At 36.1% G+C, this 23,292-nt stretch overlaps 1 protein-coding gene across 17 annotated transcripts in view; it reads left to right on the top strand.

Annotated features, from left to right (window-relative positions):
- Positions 1-23,292, top strand: part of RAPGEF2 (Rap guanine nucleotide exchange factor 2) — a 271,926-nt gene that overhangs the window by 72,069 nt on the left and 176,565 nt on the right. For 9 of the 17 annotated variants that reach the window (XM_078366333.1, XM_078366330.1, XM_035292764.3 and 6 more), the window contains exons 2-3: positions 18,659-18,729; positions 21,886-21,966. In XM_078366333.1, coding sequence (XP_078222459.1) covers positions 18,659-18,729; positions 21,886-21,966 — 152 coding nt within the window. The remainder of the gene's footprint in view (positions 1-18,658; positions 18,730-21,885; positions 21,967-23,292) is intronic. The other 8 variants (XM_054252841.2, XM_008992529.5, XM_008992535.5 and 5 more) reach the window with 1 other exon arrangement.

The raw sequence follows: 23,292 nt of genomic DNA, 5'->3' as shown, positions 1-23,292 counted from the left end.
TGATCAATGGATGTATTCCGGCAGGGTAGGGCAAACCGCCTAAAAAAGGACTTGGGGTCTCTTAGGTGGTTTGTGTTGTGCATGGTGAAAGAAGAGACAGCCCCAAAAATGACCATGGCATTGAAAATAGAAATGAAAAGTATGACAGGAGACTTAACAGGATTTTAAAAAAAAAGGCTAATTAAATGTGTGAAAGAAAGAGAAATAGTTGCTACAAGTAGCAGCTAAGTTGAAGATAACTCCTACGTGGTTTTCACTGGAATGGCTGGGACACTGGTGCAGGCATCAGAAGTAGAGAAATCTAAACATGTGGCTAGTTTTTTTTGGGGGGGGAAATTTAGTGTGACATTTAGTTACCATTTGAAGTGATGCTTTGGCAGCTTCAAATGGTAACTAATCAGCGGGGGATTGTGGTGGTTTTTAAGAAAAGTCAGAGTCCAGGAGTCAGTTGTAAAGATAGGCTGAGAATAGATGGGATTTCTCAGGGAATGATGGTTCAAAGACCAGTCCTGGGAATACCCAGCATGGAGGAGAGACTGCAGAGTCTGGTGCAGCCTGCAGAGCCCCTATGGGGCCGGGGAAGACCCAAGGGGAAGGACTGGCCACACAGCACTGGCTGCCTTCCTGAAGTTTCATACCTTTTCCTTTTGTGATTTTTTTTTCCTTTTTGCTTGTCACTGTCCATTTTAAAAATATACTTTATTTAATGTGGGTTGTCTTACTGGAAAGGACAGTGATTTTGTCTGTTCTGTATGCTAGTGAAGCATCTAGAATAGAGCTTGGCACTATTCTTGGCACAAGAGGAAAAAGGATTTTCTTTAAAGAGATCACTGGTGATCTTGGAGAAACAAATTTCAGTAGCTTTAGGGGCAAAGATCAGATTCCCAAAAGTTACACAATAACTAGATTGTTGAGAAAATGGACAAAAGGAATGTGCCTGTTTAATGTAGTAGATTTACTTCCATAAATATTGTTGACTTAGATTTAGTAACATTTTTCTATTACAATAAAATTTAAAGTAAGGTGATGAGGCGCATGTATATAAATATGCATCATCTTTAAAATTTGTCATGTTGTCAAGTCATGCAGTTTTTATAAAAACCCTTGTGCCACTACTCAAAACCGTTTTAGAATTTATGTTGGAGTTATTATCAGAGTTGCTTAGTGAATTACACAAGGAAGTTATCTCTTTACTTCATACAATAGTATGTTGTTTTTGAGCCTGATTGAACTTAAATATATTCAACCCCTTTACCAAGCTTAGTTCTGGGTGAGTGTTGAATGTTTTCACAAGCCAGATCTCCTTAGAAAGGCTGAAGAATTACTACTAATGATAATATTCAAAAGAACATATTTCCAGGTATTCTTGAAGCACATATATCTATGCATGCATTTAATAGCCAGAACATTACTACTGTGAATGACCAGTGAACAGATAGGAAACAAATCCATCCATTTTATTTTTATTTTCCCTCCCCAGCTCATTGCAAAGGAGGCAGACTGGATGCCGGGCGATGAAGGCCAGGCCCCACACATGTTCAGCATAGCTGATAGTTCTGCCAAGTTGGGTTTCATCCCCAGGACATGTAAATTTATTAGTACTTTTTGGCAGAAGATATCACTCTATATTAAATTATTATTGAACTGTCATAAATTTACACAACTCAGTAAAAAGTATACTTTGAAAATGACACCACTTTTCTATTGATAAAAGAACCTGATGCAAAATGTAGGATATAGTCACATTTAATTATGCATAAGAGGTACTCAGTAACAGTTCATCAATGAAAAGAATTAGAAGTTACAGGTTTTTTTTTATATATATATAATTGCTTTGTAGGTGGCTTGAGGATCAAAGACTAGAAGAGAGTAATATATGTGGTAGGATACAGAACTTGATATCAGCTGGCAGCAGTGGTAGAGTGGAAGAAAGCATTTGTGAATTTGGGAGTAAGAAAACTTCTCTTCTGATAACCGTTATTCATAATTGAATTTCTACCTTGCATTGTGGCCATTTTTGGGGATCTTTTATCTATTCTAGCAAACTACATTTCTTGGAGGGCCAGAGTATATTGTACGAACCTTTGTATCTCCAAGGCAACATCCCAGCACAGTGCTTTGCACAGAGCAAGTATTCATTGCCTTGAATTTACCAGTGAACTGCAAATGAAGGGAAAGGATAACATCGCAACAGATTTTGGATCCCCCCAACTCTGAATCTATGTGGAAATTTGAGACTACATAGAAGTTGTCATTCGTATTAGGAAAAATATGTGTGTTTAATTAAATATCCTTGATTACATGTCAGATTCTGTTCTCTTTTTAAAAGTTTATTTTTAAAATTGGTACATAAAAATTGTAGGTATTTATGGTGTACAACATGACTTAGAATATGTATACATTGTGGAATAGCCAAATTGAGCTACTTTAACATATATATATTACCTCAACTAATTTTTTGTTGTTGGAACACTTAAAATTTACTTAGTGATTTACAAGAAAACAATATATTGTTGTTAACTATAGTTACCATGTTGTACGTTAGATTTCTTGAACTTAATTCTCCTAGAAAATTTTGTTTCATTTGATCAACATCTCCCCTACAGCTCCCTCCTCCCCAGCCCCTGGTAACCACTGTCCTACTCTACTGTGAATTCGGCTTCTCTAGATTCTACATCGGGATGAACTCATACAGTATTTGTCTTTGTATGCCTGGCTTGTTTCGCTTAACATATCCTCTAGGTTCATTTATATTGTTATATTATAGGATTTATATTATAGAATTTCTTTCTTTATTAAGGCTGAATACACACACACACACACACACACACGTATGTATATATCACATTTTCTTCATACATTGAGGGACATTTAGATTGATTCCATATCTTGGCTATTGTGAATAGTGCTGCACTGAACATGGGAGTGCAGACATCTCTTCAACATAGTGATTTTATTTCCTTGAATATATAGCCAGTAGTGGGACCGCTTGATCATACGGTAGTTCTGTTTTTAATTTTTTTGAAGTAACCTCCATACTGTTTTCCATAATGGATATACTAAGTTGCATTCTCACCAACAGTGAGAATTTCTCTTTTCTTCACATCGTCTTCAATGCTCATATCCACTCCACCTAGTTTTTTTAGCAGCCGTTCAAACAGGTGTGAGGTTTTATCATTGTGGTTTTAATTTGCATTTCTCTGACAATTAGTGATGTTGAACATTTTTTCATATACCTGTTGGCCATTTGTAGTCTTTTGAGATATGTCTATTCAGGTCCTTTTCCTGTTTTTTAATTGGGTTGCTTGTGTTTTTTTCTATTGAGTTGTTTTTCTTAGGTATTTTGAATAGTGACCCCCTATTAGATGTATGGCTTGCACATACAGTCAGCACTCCATATCCTCAGGTTGCATGTGCAGATTCAACCAACCATGGATCAAAGATATTTTTAAAAACCCATAAAAAATGATAGCAGTAAAAACTAAAACAATAAAAAGGATAATACAGTATAATAACAACTATTTACATAGTATTTACATAGCATTAGATATGATAAGTAATCTAGAGATGATTTAAAGTATATGGAAGGGTGTGCGTAGGCTACATGCAAACACTATGCCATTTTATATAAGGAAAATTTTGGGGGGTGGGTTCTGGAAGCAACCCCTCATGGAACTGAGGGTCAGCTTTATTTTCTCCCATTCTGTAGGTTGTCTCTTTAGCCCAACTGTTTTCTTGGCTGTGTAGAAACTTTTTAGTTTGATGTGATCCCATTGGTCTATTTTTTATTTTGTTGCCTGTACTTTTGGGCTCATTTCCAGATTATTGCCCAGACCAATGTCATAGAGCTTTTCAGATGTTTTTTTTCTATTAGTTTTATAGTTCCAAGTCTTACGTTTAAGTCTTTATTTTGAGTTCATTTTGTGGATGGTGTGAATAAGGGTTCTCATTTTATTCTTCTGCATGTAGATACCCAGCTTCCTCAACACCATTATTAAAGAGAGTGTTCTTTTTCCTGTTGTGTGCTCTCGGTACCTTTGTTGAGAATCAGTTGATTGTAAATGGTGGATTTATTTCTGATCTCTCTGTTCCCTTGTCTACTTCTTAAGCTGTCTAGTATTATAGTGTTGCATCATTGTATTTTACTTTAAGACCAGAAGTTATCCAAATAAGAAAACAAAAAAGAAAGACTAAAATGCTATTTTGAGTATGTTGTAGGAGATCTCTGCAGCCTGACATATTTCCACAGAAGCCAGAGAGTTACTGATACCCTCCTTCACCTGAGGCACCCCTTTCCTTAGATTTTTATAATTAACTTGAAAGGTAACAGTAATAATGTTCCACATGCCAATGTTTGCAAAAGAAAATGCTTACTACGTGTCAAGGCACTGAGGATTCACTTTGCAAATCTTAGATACTGTTATTATCCTATTTCATGGGTGAAGAGACTGAGCTAGAGAGGGGTTGAGTGACTTGTTCAGGGATGCCAGGCTGGTAAATGGTAGTCAGATATTGAACTCAGTCAGTGTTGCTCAAGTGACTCATCTTAGCCTAGTGACCTGGCAAGCAGAGAGTGTGCAGGGGAATTGCCTGGCAAGGTGCACTCTGATTACCTATCCTGTCCACAGCATCTTCCTACATAATTCTGGAAATTTTTTGTTCTGTTCCAAGGTCCAGAGTTCTACTAGTAGTTTTTAGAGATATCTTTAATGTAAAAGGAATGTCTCTTAAATTTTTTTTTTAAGAGTCTTTCTTGGGAGAGGGTCAGAACACCTAGAATATTTCTTTTCCTGGAAATTTTCATAGCCAATAAGAGCTGAGAGTAAAAGGTAAATAATTCTGCAACTTTGCAGTCACCTCTCTCACTCACTAAGATTGCTTAGTCCCAAGTTTTGTGGATTTTCATCAAGCAAGCATTACCCTTCATTCTGCTGTTCAAGACTTAGAGGCTCAAATAAGGTAGGCAGCTTAAAAAGTTTCTTTTATGAAGGATATTAGATAAAACAGTGAATCTAGTAGCAATATAATTTCAAGTAATGATGAGAAAAAAAAGGGAAGGTTACAATCCCATAATAAAGGAGAACTCTTAAGTGGAGTACATTAGTTTATCGAAGATCTCAACTCATTGCCTTTACTCTCTCATTTTGCCACACACTAGTGAGAATTCTCCTGCGGACCTACCTTTGGAGCGTTTGCACGAGCCTGCTTTGAAATCTTTTACCAAGAAAGTATTTTATAGCTTCCTTTTCCTTCTTCCTGAATGGGTCTTGTAGTTCTTGGATGCAGTAGCTGATAGACAAACCCAACCACCCTTTATAACACTGGCTCTGATGCAACACACATTTTAAGTTATTCACAGGTATTTTAAGAAATGTGAAGTTGGACCATTTTCCTACCTTTTCTTTTCATCTTCCTTTCTGATTGTGATGGCTGCTCTGCACTAATTGACTTCATAGGATGTTCACTTTCACCACGCCAAGGGCTCTTTGCTTCCTTCTGATTTCTGGAGAATCTTGGTAATGATGAGAGGACTTTAGATGTTGGGAGTGGGATGTTAGAGTATTGATGTTATGAAGGTAAAGGTCTATTTATGAATGTGATGGAGTCTGTTGTATAAATCACATGTACAATTTGAAGCTGTAATGCATGCATGCTATATCCTCTGTAAGTGGGGTTGGTAAAACAGTTATCACTAGGGTAAGTAAAGTGAGATTCTTAGCTTCAAAGGAGCATTTAAAACATGTATTGAAAGGTGAGATACTTCAGAAACTATGACTAACTTGCTGTCCTTTCTAGTGGAGCACTTGATTAGAAAGTATGTATATTTACATATTTTTAAGTCTCTGATTCTTCTTCAAAATTCAGTAATGCACATTTTCTATAACTGCCCTCTTCTGCACCCTTTCCCTAAATGTTTATCTGATTGGATAAACTGTTCTTCTTTGCCCTTTCACCTTTTATGATGGTTCTAAAAGAGATCAATTTTGAACAGACCTAAAATTTCTTTAGCATTTTAGCTCTTTTCTGACCAATAAAGGTGAAAGGCTTTAATTACATATGTGGATTATTCTCATTTGCTTCTCCTGTCCTCTTGAGAAATAAAAAATTTGAGAATAAGTAATACTATTGGTGGTTGACTCCTTGGTAAAACATTCAAGATGGGAAAAACAGATGTCAAATTATTTTTGTCTTTTGTCCTAGAAAAATGGCTGCAGTGAAATTTTCTGTATTTAAAACTTACTCCATTCAAAGAGTACTTCCTTTTTGCTAAGAGGCAATAAAGAACTGGTGTCCTCAGTGACCTATTGTGCTTTGCTTTTATTAAGACTGTCTAAACTCTACTACTGTAGGACTATTGAGATATGTACAGTGAGTGTTCAAAATGAGCGCTGTTGATAGTGCCTCTGGAATTAGGTTGGTATTGGAAACTTGAGGTTTCCTGAGGGTGATGTGTGCAGACTCTGTGGCCCCTTGTTGCAGAGACAGTTCAGTGGAGTGATGTATAGCAGCCCGTCTGTCCACCCCGAACTCAGCAAGATTTCTACGAGGTTTTAACTGTAGCCAGACTGTTTTTTGAGAAATAAATTGAACACCAAGCTGAAGGTTTTAACTCTATCGTTAGAGGAGAATTTAGGGGGAGGGTGTTTGGTTGATGTTATTTTTTAATTGAAATTGAAGATAGTTCAGGAATCATTTTATTAGAAAATGTGGCTGTGTCTCTGTTTTCTGTGTGTATATGCAGCTGATATACGTTTTTGGTTGTTTTAATCAAATGTTAATTTAAACTGTAATCATTCACAGCCTGCTAACTTAATAATGGAGAAAACCAATGGAAATAATTTTTTAGTGTGTTAATCTATACCTGTAAATTAAAATTTGACTACAAATACTACAGTCTGAGAGTCTGTTAAAATAGGATACATTTAAAACGAAGTATCTTTTGTAAAGTTTATTTTTGCTGCCTAAGAGATGTGAATTCTGGGAAGCTGTAGTCTTGGTGCTGTAATACATTGTTCTGAAAGGGAAATATTTACACGGATTCTTGAAAACAGGAATTGCAGACTGATTTTGGACACTTTCGATTTTCTTATTTGTTAACAAAATGAGTTTTAGGTGAAAACTAAATTGTTGCTTCTTCTAATGAAAAACTGTAATCTTCACAAATGAAACTTGCTTACACGATTATTTTCCCCAGAGACATGACAGTGAACACGGTGCATAGTATGCATTTTAGGTTGCTAAACATAGCAGTTGTTTAGTAGTCACAAAGGCTGTCTTGTGACTTCTGTTGTGACTGTATCATTTAACTCTTGCGTTCTCTTCAATGAGAGATAAACTTTTTGAGAATGCAGATTATAGATGATAATTCATCTGTCCCTTAAAATTTATGAAGTACTTTGTACCTTCTTCAGCTCTCGTCCCTTGACACATGACTGCTCTGCTGCTCCCTGACACCAACTTGAATTAGAGGAATGGGATAAGAGTGTTTTGTTGTAATTTACAAGTCTATTTGTAATTTTCATGTCTAATTAATGAGGTAATTATGAATCATCTTTGTCTCAAGTTTAGGAATTGTTCAAAAACTCAGTTTAAAAAAGAAAGACTGCCTTTTTCAGTGGAAAACAGCTGAGGAAATTTTATTTTTGATTTATTTATCTTTTTCTTCTACAAAAACCAGAAAAGAAACCTGAAGAAGTTTTAGACAAACAGGGAATACCTTGAGTCTTTATCTTGTACTTGTAGAAGAATTCTTCGTACATATATATATATATATAAATTTTTTTTTTTTTTTGAGGGGGCGAACAGGGTCTCGCTCTGTTGCCCAGACTGGAGTGCATTGGCACAGTGACAGCTCACTGTAGCCTTAACTTCCTGGGCTCAAGTGATTTTCCTACCTCAGCTTCTCCAGTAGCTGGTACCACAGGTGCTTGTCACCACACCTGGCTAATTTGTTTTTTCTTTTTTCTCTATGGAGATGGGGTTTCCCTGTGTTTCCCAGGCTGGTTTCAAATGCTTGGACTGAAGCAAGCCATTCGTAGGATTACTTGTATGGCTGCACTCAGCCATATGTTTGTCTTAGGAAGTTATAATGCTTAAGAATCTTAGCCTGGAGAAATATACAAGGGCCTTATCAGCCATGACCAGTAATGTCATTATCAGGATTTCCTGGGCTTTGACATGTTAATTTGAATGAAGTCACAATCCTTGGAGATTTTCTTTCTGGTGTAAATTAACAGTATTTTGCCTCCATATGATTTAGGGTTAAAGTAATTATTTTAACTCTAAGACTTTTTTTTTTTTAAACCATGCACTCTGCTGTGATTTTTTTTTCTTACATTGTTCAAAAGAATGTGATGATGTAACTCTGGGCTATGAGTGACTGAGATGCACAGAGCACCTCAGCAGGCTGGTGACCTGACATTTTTGTTTATTTGCTCTGGTGCTTTACAAAGATGTGGGCTGGGGAGGCTGGTTTAAAATAAACATTTCCCTGCTAAGGATGATAGAAGTTAAACAGTTTTAATAGGAGTGCTGATGGCCTTGTTACCCCATCCTTCCCCTCTTCTTTAGGGACACAAAGAGAAAGGAATCATCATATTCTTTGAGATGATCTTCAGGAATGCTTTAAACCCCCATATCTGTGTAAGGGAAGTGCGCTTGTGAGACCAGTGACTGCTTTTGAGTTCTAGGAAGGATGGTTGGTCCTGTCTGCCACCTTGTGGTTATTTACAGAATTGTTTCAACCAGTGTAGGTATGAGTTTTCTGAAGCTGAAACACTCAGATTGAAAACATATTTCCTCCATTTCTTTCTCTCTCTGTCCTCAGGAAGTGCTTAAAGTCATGCATACCACCACCACTGCAGGAATGTTGTCTTTTTCTCTCTTTTCACCCAGGGCTTTCACTGTCCATTGCTAGATGCAGAGCTGAGAAAGAGATGTAAGAGAAGACAGAGTGTCTGTGTTCAAGGGGCTTCTTTGATCAAGGACATAAAATAGAAACCTATTAAAGTGACCACACAGAGCATGTGTGAAGGGCTTAATGTGAATGGTCAAGGTGGTAAGAACTTTAGAGGCTCAGAAAGGAAGTGTTCACTGCCAGTGTTAAATGGAGTCTTGGAGCAGTGCTTTGTACCTGGGAGAGAGGAGGAGGAGGGAAGAGTGTATGGAGGGACTTAGCGTTAGGCTGGACCCAAAGACTGCTGGTCATCATGTGGGAAGGGTGCAAGAGCTTGTTGGTGTTTGGCTTTGATTCCTGTGTGGGGAGCCTTGGGATGAGGTGGTCTGAACATGGTATGCCTGAAACAGTGTTGACAGTTATGTGTTCTGGAGGTAATAAGTACCCTCTGCCCCCACCCCAGATGAAGACAGCATTAGCCTTGTTTGGGAAGTTTGTGAATAAAGTTATTAGTCTTGCTCCTGCATGACCTTTAATGTAGTTTGTAAACCTACCAGAAATACATGCTGTTCAATACTGTACAGGACAAGGTTCTGTGGGGCATATTTTGAGAAATAACTGCAAAAAAGTGTTGAAAAGGATTAAGCTGACAATATGCTGCTGATGTGTTATATTGAATTACTTCAATATAACAGCTTTTCTTCAAATGATACTTTAGTTGTGTGGAAGTATCATTTGATACTATTTAACTATATTTTAGAAGAAGATATATACAACACTTTAATTTGTTTTCTAATACCATCCACAGATGAAAAAAATATCCAGGAATAGTGCTAAAATAAATGTTTTCAAAGACAGTTTCAGTAACTCCATTATGACTTGAAACTTGTGGGAAACCTCTTATAATTTTAAACATTTTAAAGAGTGAAGTATAAATATTATAAGGAATGTTTCAAAGGTAGAAAGTCTGTGGGTCCAAATGTTAATGGAATGCATACAGAAATTTTTCTAACAACTTCATTTTAAATGTTGTAAAACAATCTTGAGCTGTGGAAGGTAAACTTCCATTAGTGAATAAAATACTTGCAGTTTGTTGTCCAGCTCTGCCAGTGTTAAAGTATGTTCCTAGCCAATCTTCCCTGGAGGAAAAATTAAGTGGGCTGTTTTCAAATTGGAAAATTTTCCCATTCTCCTCTTTCTCAATCTTAAGGATATGAGATTTCATAACAATGTCATTTGGAAAGTATATTTATAACAGATGTGATAAAATATGTGTCAGGTATACTTCTCTTTAAACTTAATATAAAAATCTGGATTTATAAAACAGACAATTTAGGGGCCCTTTGTAAGTTTTGTAAGAATTCATTTGACTTTCTTTTGGCATACAGATACGTAATAAAAGGATACATTAGTCTGTAAAAATTCTGATATATATGGTAAATATCTCAGGAATATTTTACGTTTTATATTCTTAGGACTACTTGTGCTTACATTCAGATCTCATGGTCAGTAAACTCAATCACCCCTTTTTCCAGGATCTGAATGTGCCATATGTTGTACTGAAACTACGTGTAATTTTAGCCACACAGCCTAGTTGCGTAGATATTATTCACCTTGTTTTGCAAATAGGGTCTCACTAACAAACCCAGGGTCATACAGCTAGGGAGTGGCAGGGATCAGAATTTGAACTGTGCCCCACCTGACTCCAAAGCCTGTATTCCTTATTACGTCCCTCTCCTTCTTAGGATAGTTCTTTTATATGTTTTAGCGTATAAGTATTTGAGATCTCCTAAATAAAACATTGCAACTTAATCATACCATATTAGTAAACAGAATGAAACTTGCAGAACTCCGCCCTTTCTGCCCCTCCCCCATTTGGCTATAGACATTAGTTTGAGCATTGGATAATCTAGCTTTTAACCCCCTTATTAATAATGTTCAAGACGTAACTCTCTAATTCATTGCTAGTAATCTCTTGCCCAAAAGAATAAATTACATTTTTAATCTTTGCAAGTTCCTCTCTCTGATGGATCCACAAGGAAGAATATTTGTTGGCATCAATACAGTTCTGGTCCTGTGACCAGTGTCACTTTAAGCAAGATGCTCCTTTCTCTTCCTCCTTACATCTAAGTCCATAGGCATCTACCACTGAGGCCTCAACCACCACAGGCCTGCTAATTATCACACAGTCTTGGCCTTAGTTTCTCTGACCATTAAAATAGGCTTTTTAAAGGAATCGACCCACTTCCAAATACTGTTAAATATATAGCTTCATATATGAAACAAAACCCCTTTTAAAGGAAAAAGATACGTCTTTTGTCTTATGGTGCAGTGTAACATAATCCCCCCACCCCGTTATGTTTTGTTGTGTCCAAGCAGCAAAGAGTCTAGAGGATAGGAGAGAGTTTGCCAGCATATGGTATGGGCAGGCAGTCGGGAGAGCAAGGTGGAGAAATAGTAATCTGCTCTCAGTTCTCCAAATGTCACATTAAGACATACTATACATTTTTAGTGAGCTCCTGATGCTGGCAAACAAATGAAATTAAAAGCTAGTTGTACGTGAAATATAAGTTTGCTACAAAGCTCATTATGTATTCCGCATGCTCCTCTAAGGAGAAATTAGAAAGCACAGGATATGAGGTACTCTCCCTCTGACTTCTTTCCCATTAGTGTATATAATTTTTTTTTTTTGGTGACTGAGTCTTGCTCTGTCGCCCAAGCTTGAGTGCAGCGGTGGAATCTTGGCTCACTGCAACCTCCTCTTCTCGGGTTCAAGCAATTCTCCTGCCTCAGTCCCCCAAGTAGCTGGCCTTACAGACGCACACTACCACACCCGGCTAATTTTTGTATTTTTGTTTTGTTTGGTTTTTGTTTTTGAGACGGAGTTTCGCTCTTGTTACCCAGGCTGGAGTGCAGTGGCGTGATCTCGGCTCACAGCAACCTCCGCCTCCTGGGTTCAGGCAATTCTCCTGCCTCAGCCTCCTGAGTAGCTGGGATTATAGGCACGTGACACCATACCCAGCTAGTTTTTTGTATTTTTTTATTAGTAGAGACGGGGTTTCACTGTGTAGGCCAGGGTGATCTGGAACTCCTGTCCTCATCTGCCCGCCTCAGCCTCCCGAAGTGTTGGGATTACAGGTGTGAGCCACCACGCTGGGCCTAATGTGTATTATGTTAACAGACTGAGCAAGAAGATTGACTTTGGATAGGTTGTGAACAGTCACTCTCCTAAAGTACTTAAAGGATGCTTTTGGGTTTTGAATCTGGTTTACATTTGGGACAGAAAAGGGAGTCTGTTTTTCATGGGAAAGCTTTATTCCTATAGGTCTATCAATATCTTTGTCCACTGTTCTACTGTGATTTTATAACTTCAGTTTCCTTTCAAGTAGCAACTATTTTTGAAAAAAGGATGTCCTTCCTAGGGTAAAACGAAAGGCTTATTGTTTTAAAAAATGCAGTTTCCTGGTTAGAGCAACATGTTCCTGTTTGTTCTCAATGACTAGAGAATTTGGGGAAAAAAATAGCTTACATTTTTTTTTCAGAGTCCTTTAAAATAGTAATACTCATGTGGATTTCGTTTGTCTTGGGAAGTGCAGTGGGAAGGCTAGAAATTTTTCAGTTTGTGTGTCATAGTTTTTTGACCAAAATGGAAATTGAAGCACTCTAGGTAATTTAACTCTCCAGCATTTTTTTTGTATAGTTGTTGGCTGAAATGTCATTCAATGACTTTCTTGTTTGTATAGCGAAGAAAAGAATCTAAGAGTGTAACTCCCTGAAGGCCATACATTTCTTTGTACATCTTAAGAGAAAAGTCTTGCTCTGTGATGCTACATATTTGGTTGTCACTGATGGTTGCAAATTTCAGGTTGGTTTGAGGAGCAGGACTTCCTCAGCTTTTTGAAGTATTTTTTTTAGCTGGTAAAGGCAATTCCATGCCAACTAATAGATTATTTTAATAAAAGCCAGTGACTAAGGGGAAATAAATGTTGAAACTTCTGTGTCAGACATGAAGGAGGAGAAATAGGAGTGACCACTAGGGGCAGGAAAGGAGTAGGGGTAGTTCTGGGACAGGGCAGAGCTGGATTGTTTTGCAGGGGCCTTTCATGCCCCTAAATCTCCTCCCTTACACTCCTGATTTCATTTCTCTTGGTTGTGCTGCCTGAAATCTCATACCACTTAGAGGTTTGTTTGTTCTCTGGAAGTACAAATGCTGACAGACAGTTCTTGTGCAAGTTTTAAGGGTTTCTACTGACTGTGTTCAGATTGCCTGCCTTTAGTTTTTAGGTTAGGGCATAGTGAGCTGATACGGGGCTTGGTAACATGAGGTCTCTGGACATCTGGTAAGAAGGTAGGGAAAGTTGATAGGAAGATTCAAGCTGAAAGGTGATGTTGTGCCTATTTCAAGACATTGCTTAGACTGCTTGCTTTTAGGAAAGGACAAGAAAACTTGTTTTCCTTTTTGCTTTTTGTTGTTTATGCAGTCTATGGTAACTGATATTTGGCTGTTGAGCTCTTGATTGAAGAAAAGCTTAAACTTAGATTCCTCCTCCCTTTGGTTGGAGTTTCTTTTGCTTATTTCTAGTCAATTTTCTTTCATTTTTCAGGGTCTGAGAGCAGAGATTCCTTGATGTCTTTGCTATAGTTTCTCTGTTTTTTTCTACATACACAAATACATGTTGGTCATGTTCATATTACATAGTGAAACATTATGTGTTGCCTGCTGCTCCTTTTAATACAACTAAGAACTCTTTAAGTTTAGATGGAATCTGTCTGTAAAGCCATCTAGTTGAAGCTTCTATTAATCAGAATAACGCCTAGTTTATAAGCTCCTTGTGGCACAGATCATTTAAAACAAGTTTCTTTTGGGATGCTGTACTGTAAGAGCAGTAGAAGAAACTCTGAACGTAATTGAATTCATTTAAGAAGTTTACAGTCTGGTTTGAGATATAAAATACAAAATGAAGCATTTACTATACACAGGGTCTTCTGGTTCTGTATTCCTTGAATGACACATTTAAAAACACCCTTTAAAAAATCATGATTATATGAGGTATGAATGTTTTATTTATGCAGATACATATAGAAGGAAAAACTACTTTTTAAATTTGTTAATGCAGTAATGGTGTAATGTCTGTCTCTCAGTTTTATGATACAGGCTCAGCAACGACTTCCTGATTCATTCACTATGTCAGTTACAGGTGATAATATTCCATTCATCTGTACATTTTTATTAACTAATCAATCTAATTTGTATGTTATGATTATACATATTATCTTATGTATATATGTATAATCTTATATACTGGTCTCAAATTCCTGACCTCAGGTGATCCACTTAAGTTAGAGAAATGATGGCTATTATTCATAGATATATATTCCATAATCATACAAAGTATACATTCATACTTAAAATTGTTAAATCCATGTATATCATACTAACACACATAATGTGTGTGACATAACTTACTCAGGAGCGTGGCCCTTACACAACTGTGAAACTCCTTAATGTTAAAAAGGAACAGATTAATAACGTGCCGCTTAATCAGTGAACCAGCCTTTTAACTTTGATTTTTTTTTTGGGTTAGTTGAAGGAGTAGAAACTTTGTTATTCCAAGGCCTGTTGTTCTCTTTTAAGGCTTTAAGGCTATTCTTTCTTTAATTCTGTGTTCAGGCCTCCAAATTCTTGCTTCTACTGGGTTTCTTAGACTTCTCTGTCCTTTCTAGAAACAGCTTTTAAAAATCTCATTTCTTTCTAATACTCTTCCAAATATACTTTTTTGGTCAGTGAATTTATTTGCTGAATGGTTAAACGAATGTAAATAGTCTTTTTTTCTTGGATAAAAGCAGCTTTAGGCCTTGGACAGATTATAGCAGGTTGACAGGTAATTTAGGGAAAACAATGTAAGGCTTTAATATTAGAATCAGAATATAAGCTCCTTAGAAATGGGAAGACAGTCTTTCTGAACTATTTAACAACTTCAAGTAGTATACAAATTCATAATATTTAAACTAGAATGGTGAACTTTAGGATTATCCAGGAGGATGTTTTATTATAAATTGTCTCATTGGGACATTTTTATTGGCTTTCCTGGAATGCAAATAGAACATTATGATTGGAGCCTGACTGCTTTTCTAAAGAAGAGGTTTATTAGATTTAGGAATGTACCCTTTGTTAACTGGATAGAGGAAACAATTTTGTTTTAGTTTTCTTATTTGTATTGAACTTATGGACCTATTTTTACATTTCAGTCTTTAAATAGCTTTTTTATTTTTATTTTTTGTGAGACAGAGTTTCTCTCTTGTTGCCCAGGCTAGAGTGCAATGGCAAGATCTCAGCTCACTGCAACCTCTGCCTCCCAGGTTCAAGTGATTCTCCCGCCTCAGCCTCACGAGTACCTGGGATTACAGGCATGTGCCACCATGCCTGATGAATTTTTGTATTTTTAATGGAGACCGGGTTTCACCATGTTGGCTGGGCTGGTCTCAAATTCCTGACCTCAGGTGATCCACTTGCCTTTGTTTCCCAAAGTGCTGGGATTATAGGAGTGAGCCACTGTACCTGGCCTCTTTAAATAGCTTTTAAAAGGCTTCATGGAAATACCAGGCACAGATGGATAAAATGAGAGGCCATCAATTTATTTGAAAGTTGTCTGAGGATGACATTTTAAATTCTTAATATTGATATAAAATTTAAATTGGAATGACTTAAAATTATAAATCGTGTCTTAACATACCGTAACATTGTTTTAAAGTCTAAAGCAGTCTAAAATATTTTAGAGTGAAAACCTTCTTCGTCTTATCTCTTCTCTTTTCTTTTCTTTTTTCACAGAATATCACTCTGTTGCCCAGGCTGGAGTGCAGTGGTGCAATCTTGACTCACTGCAACCTCCTTCTCCTGGGTTCAAGTGATTCTTCTGCCTTAGCCTCCTGAGTAGCTGGGATCACAGGCATGTGCCACCACACCCAGCTAATTTTTGTATTTTGAGTAGAGATGGGGTATCACCCATGTTGGCTGGGCTGATCTCAAACTCCTAACCTCAAATGATCTGTCAACCTTGGTCTCACAAAATGCTGAGATTACACACGTGTACCACCATGCCTGGATTTAGTACTTTCTTTAAAAGGTTTCTAATTCCTTATCTAGTTAATCTGTGAATTATTGTCATCTGTGTCCTTGTTATATAAAATTCAGTTGCACACAGAGTTCTGATTGTTCCTAAGTGTTCTCCTAAAGGTACAGAAGAATTTTTTTTCTTAATTAAAAGCATTAAAATTTAACCAAGAGAGTATGGCCTGCACACTGAAAAGTATAAAAACAATGTTAAAAGAAATCACAGAAGACCTAAAAAAAATGTATAGACATCACATATTATGGATTAGGAGACTTAATATTTTTAAGATGGCAATACTACTCTAATTGGTCTGCAGATTTCGCGCAACCCTGCTAAAATCCCAGCTGGCTTATTTGCATATACTGACAAGCTAATCAAAAAAATTGATTAAAAATGCAAGGCACCTAAAAGAGCCAGAAAAATCTCCTGTGAAAGGTGGAACAGGTTAGAACACTCACAATTCACAATCTCAGAACTTAACAACCAAAGCTGCCTACTCAAGACAGTGTGGTTCTAGCACAAGAATAGACACATAGACCAGTGGAATAGAATTGAGAGTCTTGAAATAAACCCTTCTATTTATTGTCAGTTTATTTTTTCAATAAGCATACCATTACAGTTCAATGTGGTAAAGAATAGTCTTTTCAACAAAGAATTCCAGTACGACTGATGCACATGTACAAATAATGTTGGACGCCTACTTCACATTTTATACAAAAATTAAAATGGATCATAGACATAAATATAAGAGCTAAAACCATACAACTTTTAGAAGAAAATATAATACTAAATCATTGGGATCTTGGCTTAGGTAATGATTTCTTAAATATTGCTCTAAAAGCTCATGCAACAAAAGAAAATAAATTGGACTTCAAAATTAAAATTTGTGCTTCAGAGGACACCATCAAGAAAGTAAAAAGATGGTCCATGGAATGGGAGAAGACATTTACAAATTATACATCTGAATAAGGACCTTCCATCTAGAATGTATAAAGGACTCTTAAAATTTAATGATAAAAAAGACAGATAAATCAATTAAAATATGAACAAAGATAGACACTTATCCAAGAAGTTATATAAATGAACAAAAAAGCCCATGAAAAGAGACTCAACATTCTTGGTAATTAGGGAAATGCCGATCGATACTATTACACACTTAGTATGATGATTAAAATAAAAAGAGAGATAATAACAAGTGTTGGCAAGGATGTAGAGAGCTTGCAATCCTCATACGTTGCCTATGGGATTATAAAATGGTGCAGTGACTTAGCAAAGCAGTTTTGCAGGTCCTTAAAGAGTCAAACATAGAGTTATCACATGAACCAGCAGTTTCACTCATAGGTGTATACCCATGAGAATTCAAAATGGTGTTCAGACAGACACTTACACGTGAGTTTACAGTACATTATTCATAATAGACAAAAAGAGGGGAGATCCTAAATGTCCACCAGTTGATAAATGGGTAAACAAAATGTAGTGTATTTCTACAATAACATAATATTTGACAGTAAAAAGAAAAGTACTGATACATGCTAAAACATAAATGAACCTTGCAAACATTGTGCCTAAGTGTTAGAAGCTGTCCCGGAAGATCATATATTCCATTGTGAAATTTCATTTAGGTGAAATGTCCCGAATAGGCAAACCCAAAGAAGCAGAAAGTAGATTAGTGGTTGCCAGGAGCTTGGAGTAAGGGGCAATGGAGAATGATTGCTAATGAGTATGGAGGGTTTTTTTGGGATGGTTAAAATATTCTGAAATTAGTGATTTCTGATTTATTGATTGTACAACAAAGCCAGTGAATTGTTCACTTTAAAAGGATACATTTTATAGTATGTGAATTATCAGTAAATAAAGCTGTTAACACTTGAAAAAGAAGAGGATTATTTTACAAATTTCTTAAAATAAATTTGTTGTAGATTTTGACTAAGATTTAGGAAAGGAGTAAATATCCACTTGTATTCTTGACATCACAAACTATGTGTAATCCTAGACTCCTAGATATTACAGTCTTAAAATACTAAATCCTTTCTGGCTTGTCACAGATGTATATTAACAGGACTTTGATTACTTCCTCTGAACTTCCATAAATAACTTTGAGACTTTTTTAAAAATTACTGCAATGTGATCTGGAAACACAAAGCATGTTTCCTTTTGTAAAAGAAAATATTTAAACTTAAATATTTCTATGTAAGATGTCATTTTGGTAAGAATTGAAAAAAATGGAATTTATATCCATTTTTAAGTGTAGACAGGAAATAACAAGGATTCATTTTATATTGACTAGGAAAATAATTTGATTTAACTATATTGGTATTGGCAAATGTACTTTGAAATCAAAACTTTGTATTTGTTCTTTTGATGTAAAAGACAGAAACAGGTGATAAAGAATGATTTATGAGGAATTTATTTTTATGTTTGTCATTTTATTTTATATTTTAGCAAGTTTTGTGCCTATCCCAGAACCTGTTGTAATGGATGACATTTGTCCAATTGAGCTTTTAATAATGTTTATTTTTAATGTCTTAAGAAAACGTGTATTTTAAAAAAAGCTATCCATAGTGTAATTTGGTCTGTACATATAGTGACTTATTTTAGAAACCCCCTTTCCTGACAAATCTAATAATTTCTATCCTTTTCTTTGAAACAGGATCTGGAAATAGTATATTCCTATTTACATGGTATGGAAGCCTTATCAAACTTGAGAGAGCATCAACTTAGGTATGTCGTTTTAATATTAAGTTAATCATGGAATGCTGAAAATCTGAAGTGTAACAATTTAACATTTTGATTTTTAAATTTTATTCTTGACACAATAATTATACATATTATGGGGTACATTGTGATATTTTAATACATGTATACAATGTGTTGTAATCAAATGAGGATTATCAGCATGTCCATTACTTCAAACATTTATCGTTTGTGTTAGAGCATTTAAAATCCACTCTTTGGCTATTTGAAAATTGTTGTTAATGATAGTTACCCTAAGTGCTATAGAACACTGGGACTTATTTCTCCTACCTAGAAAGCAAGAATTTTATAGATCACTTACTGTAGTTAACAAATAGGTTTAAAGAAATCTTATTCATGAAAGCTCTGCTTCTTCTAGCTTCCATACTACGGAGCTTAAATGTACACTAATAATACATACTTAAACAGCGTATGCAGTTAAACTTAGTTAAACGTATACAGCTTAAACTTATACTTTTACAAGGTTGAATTAACTGTATCCAATAATAGAATAATATTTTGACATTTCTGTAATAGTAATATTCTACTTCCACCCCAGTGTCTGTCTGTCTCTTTCATATTCCCCCTTCCCCTCTTTTCTCTCTCTGTCCCCATCTCCCTCTATTTTCCTCCCTTCCTCTGTCACCAAAAGTAGTAAACGCCACTTGGTGAATATATCAATAGGGGCAATATTTGCCATCTTGGCAAACAAAAACCTAATACTTAATGCTCAGATATATTAGAAACCAGTACCTTTTAAATTAATCATTTAAAGAATTATTAGGTCCATTATTTTCATATGTTCTAGATCTTTGTTTAAATATTTTATTGCATTAAGTAGACTGCCTTTTCCAGAGAATCACAGTTTATACCATATTTGTTTTTGTGAGATCTGCCTATATAGAAATCTCATCACTTCCGTTGTACAGTAATTCAGCAACTGTAGTTATTTTCTGGGCTTCATATTAAATAACAAAAATGATTTTACCTTAAGTGGGACATAAAATAAAGGACTTTGAGAAGATGGATAATATATAAACACCAACTAGGACATAATGGGAAAGTCTTGTTTCCTCGAGGTCTAGCTCTTTCTGATACCAGCAGGTTTTAATTATGGAAAGGACTGCTCTTTCTATATATTTCCCCTTTACTCTTTCAACACTAATTAATTTGTGAGCATGTCAATTCCATATTTGGTTGTTAATTGAAAAGAATATCAAGAGGATAGAGTACTCCTAAAATTAAATTTTTAATGAAAATCATTTAAATTAAAGTAGATTGTAGATTAAGTGTTTAAAAATTAAGTCAAGTTTTATTAGAAAGGGCAAAACCACTGGGATTTTAGAAGATGGCTCAAATTAGAGCAAGAATAATTTTTAAAGTGTGTAACTTTCATTTTATGTTTTGTGATGACAACTTTGCTAAGAAAAAAATTATAGTAACAATTGTTTATTTAATTGCATGCAGTTAATTCATAAATGCAAATGCAACTAATTAGTATGTAAATAAAAATGTCATATTCCCACTGTGCATATATAAAACCATACACATGTAATATTTAGATACATTGATTATATAATGCATTTGTATAATATCTGTGGTGATAAGATTATTTAGATAACAGGAATTCTTTGTAATGGAAAAAGGAATTTTTATACTTAGAGAAATTTTCTGTATTACAAAAGTATAAATAGGCTGGGCATAGTGGGCTCGTGCCTGTAATTCCAGCATTTTGGGTGGCCAAGGCCAGGTGGATTACTTGAGGTCAGGAGTTCAAGACTAGGCTGGCCAACATGATGAAACCCCATGTCTCCTAAAAGTATAAAAATTAGCGGGTGTGTTGGCACACGCTTATAATCCCAGCTACTCTGGAGGCTGAGGCAGGGGAGTTGCTTGCACCTGGGAGGCAGAGGTTGCAGTGAGTGGAGATTGTGCCACCGCACGCCAGCCTAGGTGACAGAGTGAGACTCCATCTCAGAAAAAAAAGAAAGAAAGAAGTATAAAAATACTAATGAAGTTTCACATACCCATCAGCCAGTTTCTGTCAACTGCCTGCAGCTGCAGAGGTAATTTTTGGTTATAAATAATAAGTTCAAGAGTATAGTTGAGTATATTTACACCTTAGAAAGTCTATTTTGGAGCCTACACAGATTTGTTTGTTGGCATGAACTTAAAACAGGGTGAGGCCTTTAAGATATATTGTGCCTGTGTTGAAGTCTCATTAATGGAAAACATCAGCTTAAACTAATTTAAGACTTTCTTTAGAACAAGTTCAGGATGCCACATACATAATAACAAAAATAGAGGTACAGATAAACCCAAGAACTTAGATAAATTGCTTTATAATACTACAATTTCTGAGAAAACTATCTCCTTTAGATAAATCACTTTCCTTGAATTGTATAAAGATAGATGTTACCCTGGGATTAACAGAAAACAGTTAAGACTTCCACATGATATGGTTTTCCAGTTTTAGAAAAAAAGTGCTCACAAGCAAGATTTTCAGTCTGTTAAGTATTGGGCAGCAGAGCAGCAACATTCATGTTCTCCTGTGGGGGAGAGGAAGTGGCTTTTATTTATTTGAAAGCTTCAGCTCCCTGCATTGTTACAGAGCAGTTAAAATAGAGGATATTACTGTGTTGCTGTAAGATCACACACTCTGTGCAGTATAAAAGGTTTTGAGATCTTCACCAAAAACTATGTTTCTTCAACATCATTTTAACTATTTTTCTAATGTTTTATCCCTTTAGTTTAGGAGCAGAGACCAAAAATTTATTTTAAAAAAGAGTAATTAGGGCTATTTAGTTTTAGAAATTAAATAGGAAAGAGCCTGCTGAAATACATATTTTCTGCAGCATCATGGATGAGTGTAATTGTTATTATATAGACACCTTTAGATCATCGAGTAGTAACTGAATTGTGGTTATTATATACTCATTAAGAATTTAGGGAATGTCAATATATTTTTGCTAAAACATTGCCTAACAGTGTTTAAAAACAAAAAGCATTTTGATGCTTGTTTCCTTCATTTATGACATTTTCATATAAGGGATTTTACCATGACTTTCTGATAGCACTGTTTAAGTGTGTTTATTTTATAAACAGTTATTGATTGATTCCATGCTTACTATGATATTGATGTAGACTCTGGAGATACTGCATTGAAGTAAATCAAACCCGTGACATCACGGAACTGAGGTTCCTAGTAGAGCAGAAAAGATTGAGGTAATGGATCAGTGTTATTTTATTTAGTATGTTGGACATGATAAGGATGGGTGCTGGGCTACTCTGGCTTTGGAGTCAAAAGGAGGTGACGTTAGAGTCAGGACAGCCTGCAAAGATTTCTTCAATTTAAAGGTGCCCCAGATGCTCTGTCATGGACACAGGTTTGGTGCTGGGGAAGGAAGACAGGGCCATAGTGTAGTAAGGTACAGTAAGTAAGTAAAATACAGTGTAGTGTAGAGGTATAGAAAATAGTGTAGGACTTGTATTGAAGGATAAGGAGTTGGGATTTTCTTTTAGAGGTTGTGGAGATAAAGAGTAGAGCTGTGAGATCATCTGACTTACATCTGTTTGGAAAGATTTCTCTAGAAGCATTGTGGGGAATGGACATTAGTCACATAAAGGTGGAAGCAGACGTCCCTGTGCTTGTGGTCTTGGTAAGAGATAATGGGATAATGATAGCTCACGCTGGATTTAACAGGGGATATGGTAAATTTGGTCAGTTCTGGAGAATGTGTTTTGGAAATAGGTGATGGCAGACAGATATATGTGAAGAAGAGAGAGAAGTCAAGAATGATGACTCTAAGGTTACTATATTATTCTGTTCTCTGCTATAAGGCCATAACTGTCACTGGGTAATTTCTAAAGGAAAAGAAGTTTAATTGACTCACAGTTCCACATGGCTCAAGAGGCCTCAGAACATTTACAGTCATGGCAGAAGGGGAGGCAGAGACATCGTTTTTCACAGGGTGGCAGGAGAGAGAAGAATGAGTAACCAGAGAAAGGGGAAGCCCCTTATAAAACCATCAGATCTTTGAGAACTCGCACCACAACAGGATTGCGGACCTGCCCCACGATTCGATTATCTCCAGTGATCCCTCCGATGACACCTGAGGATTAAGGAACTGTAATTCAAGATGAGATTTGGGTAGAGAGACAGCCAAACTCTAATCAGGGTACTAATTCTGGGGAAGCAGATTTTTGGGGGAGAATTTCATGTTCTGTTTGGACGTTGTAAGCACAAGGAGGCTTTTACATAATCTAGTGGCAACACAGAGTAGGTGTGTAGACAAGTGGCTGACGTGATGAGAGATTAGGTCTGGGGCATTGCTTTGGAAGTCATCAGTGTATAGATTAAAATCATGAACTGGGTGAAATTATTTGAGTATAGAGAAGAGGGCTAAGGACAGGACCCTGGAGATGATAATGTTTAGAGGTCAGGTAGAAGATGAAGTGGGGGAGCATCCAAAGGAGACAGAAAAAAAAATGACTAGTAAGTTAAGCTGAAACAGCAGAAGACCAAGGACAGGAAGCTGAAGGAAGATAATG

This window comes from Callithrix jacchus, chromosome 3, assembly GCF_049354715.1.
Source record: "Callithrix jacchus isolate 240 chromosome 3, calJac240_pri, whole genome shotgun sequence".
Classification (NCBI taxonomy): domain Eukaryota; kingdom Metazoa; phylum Chordata; class Mammalia; order Primates; family Cebidae; genus Callithrix; species Callithrix jacchus.
Note: the sequence above shows the minus strand (reverse complement) of the source record. Positions and strands in the feature narration are given on the sequence as shown.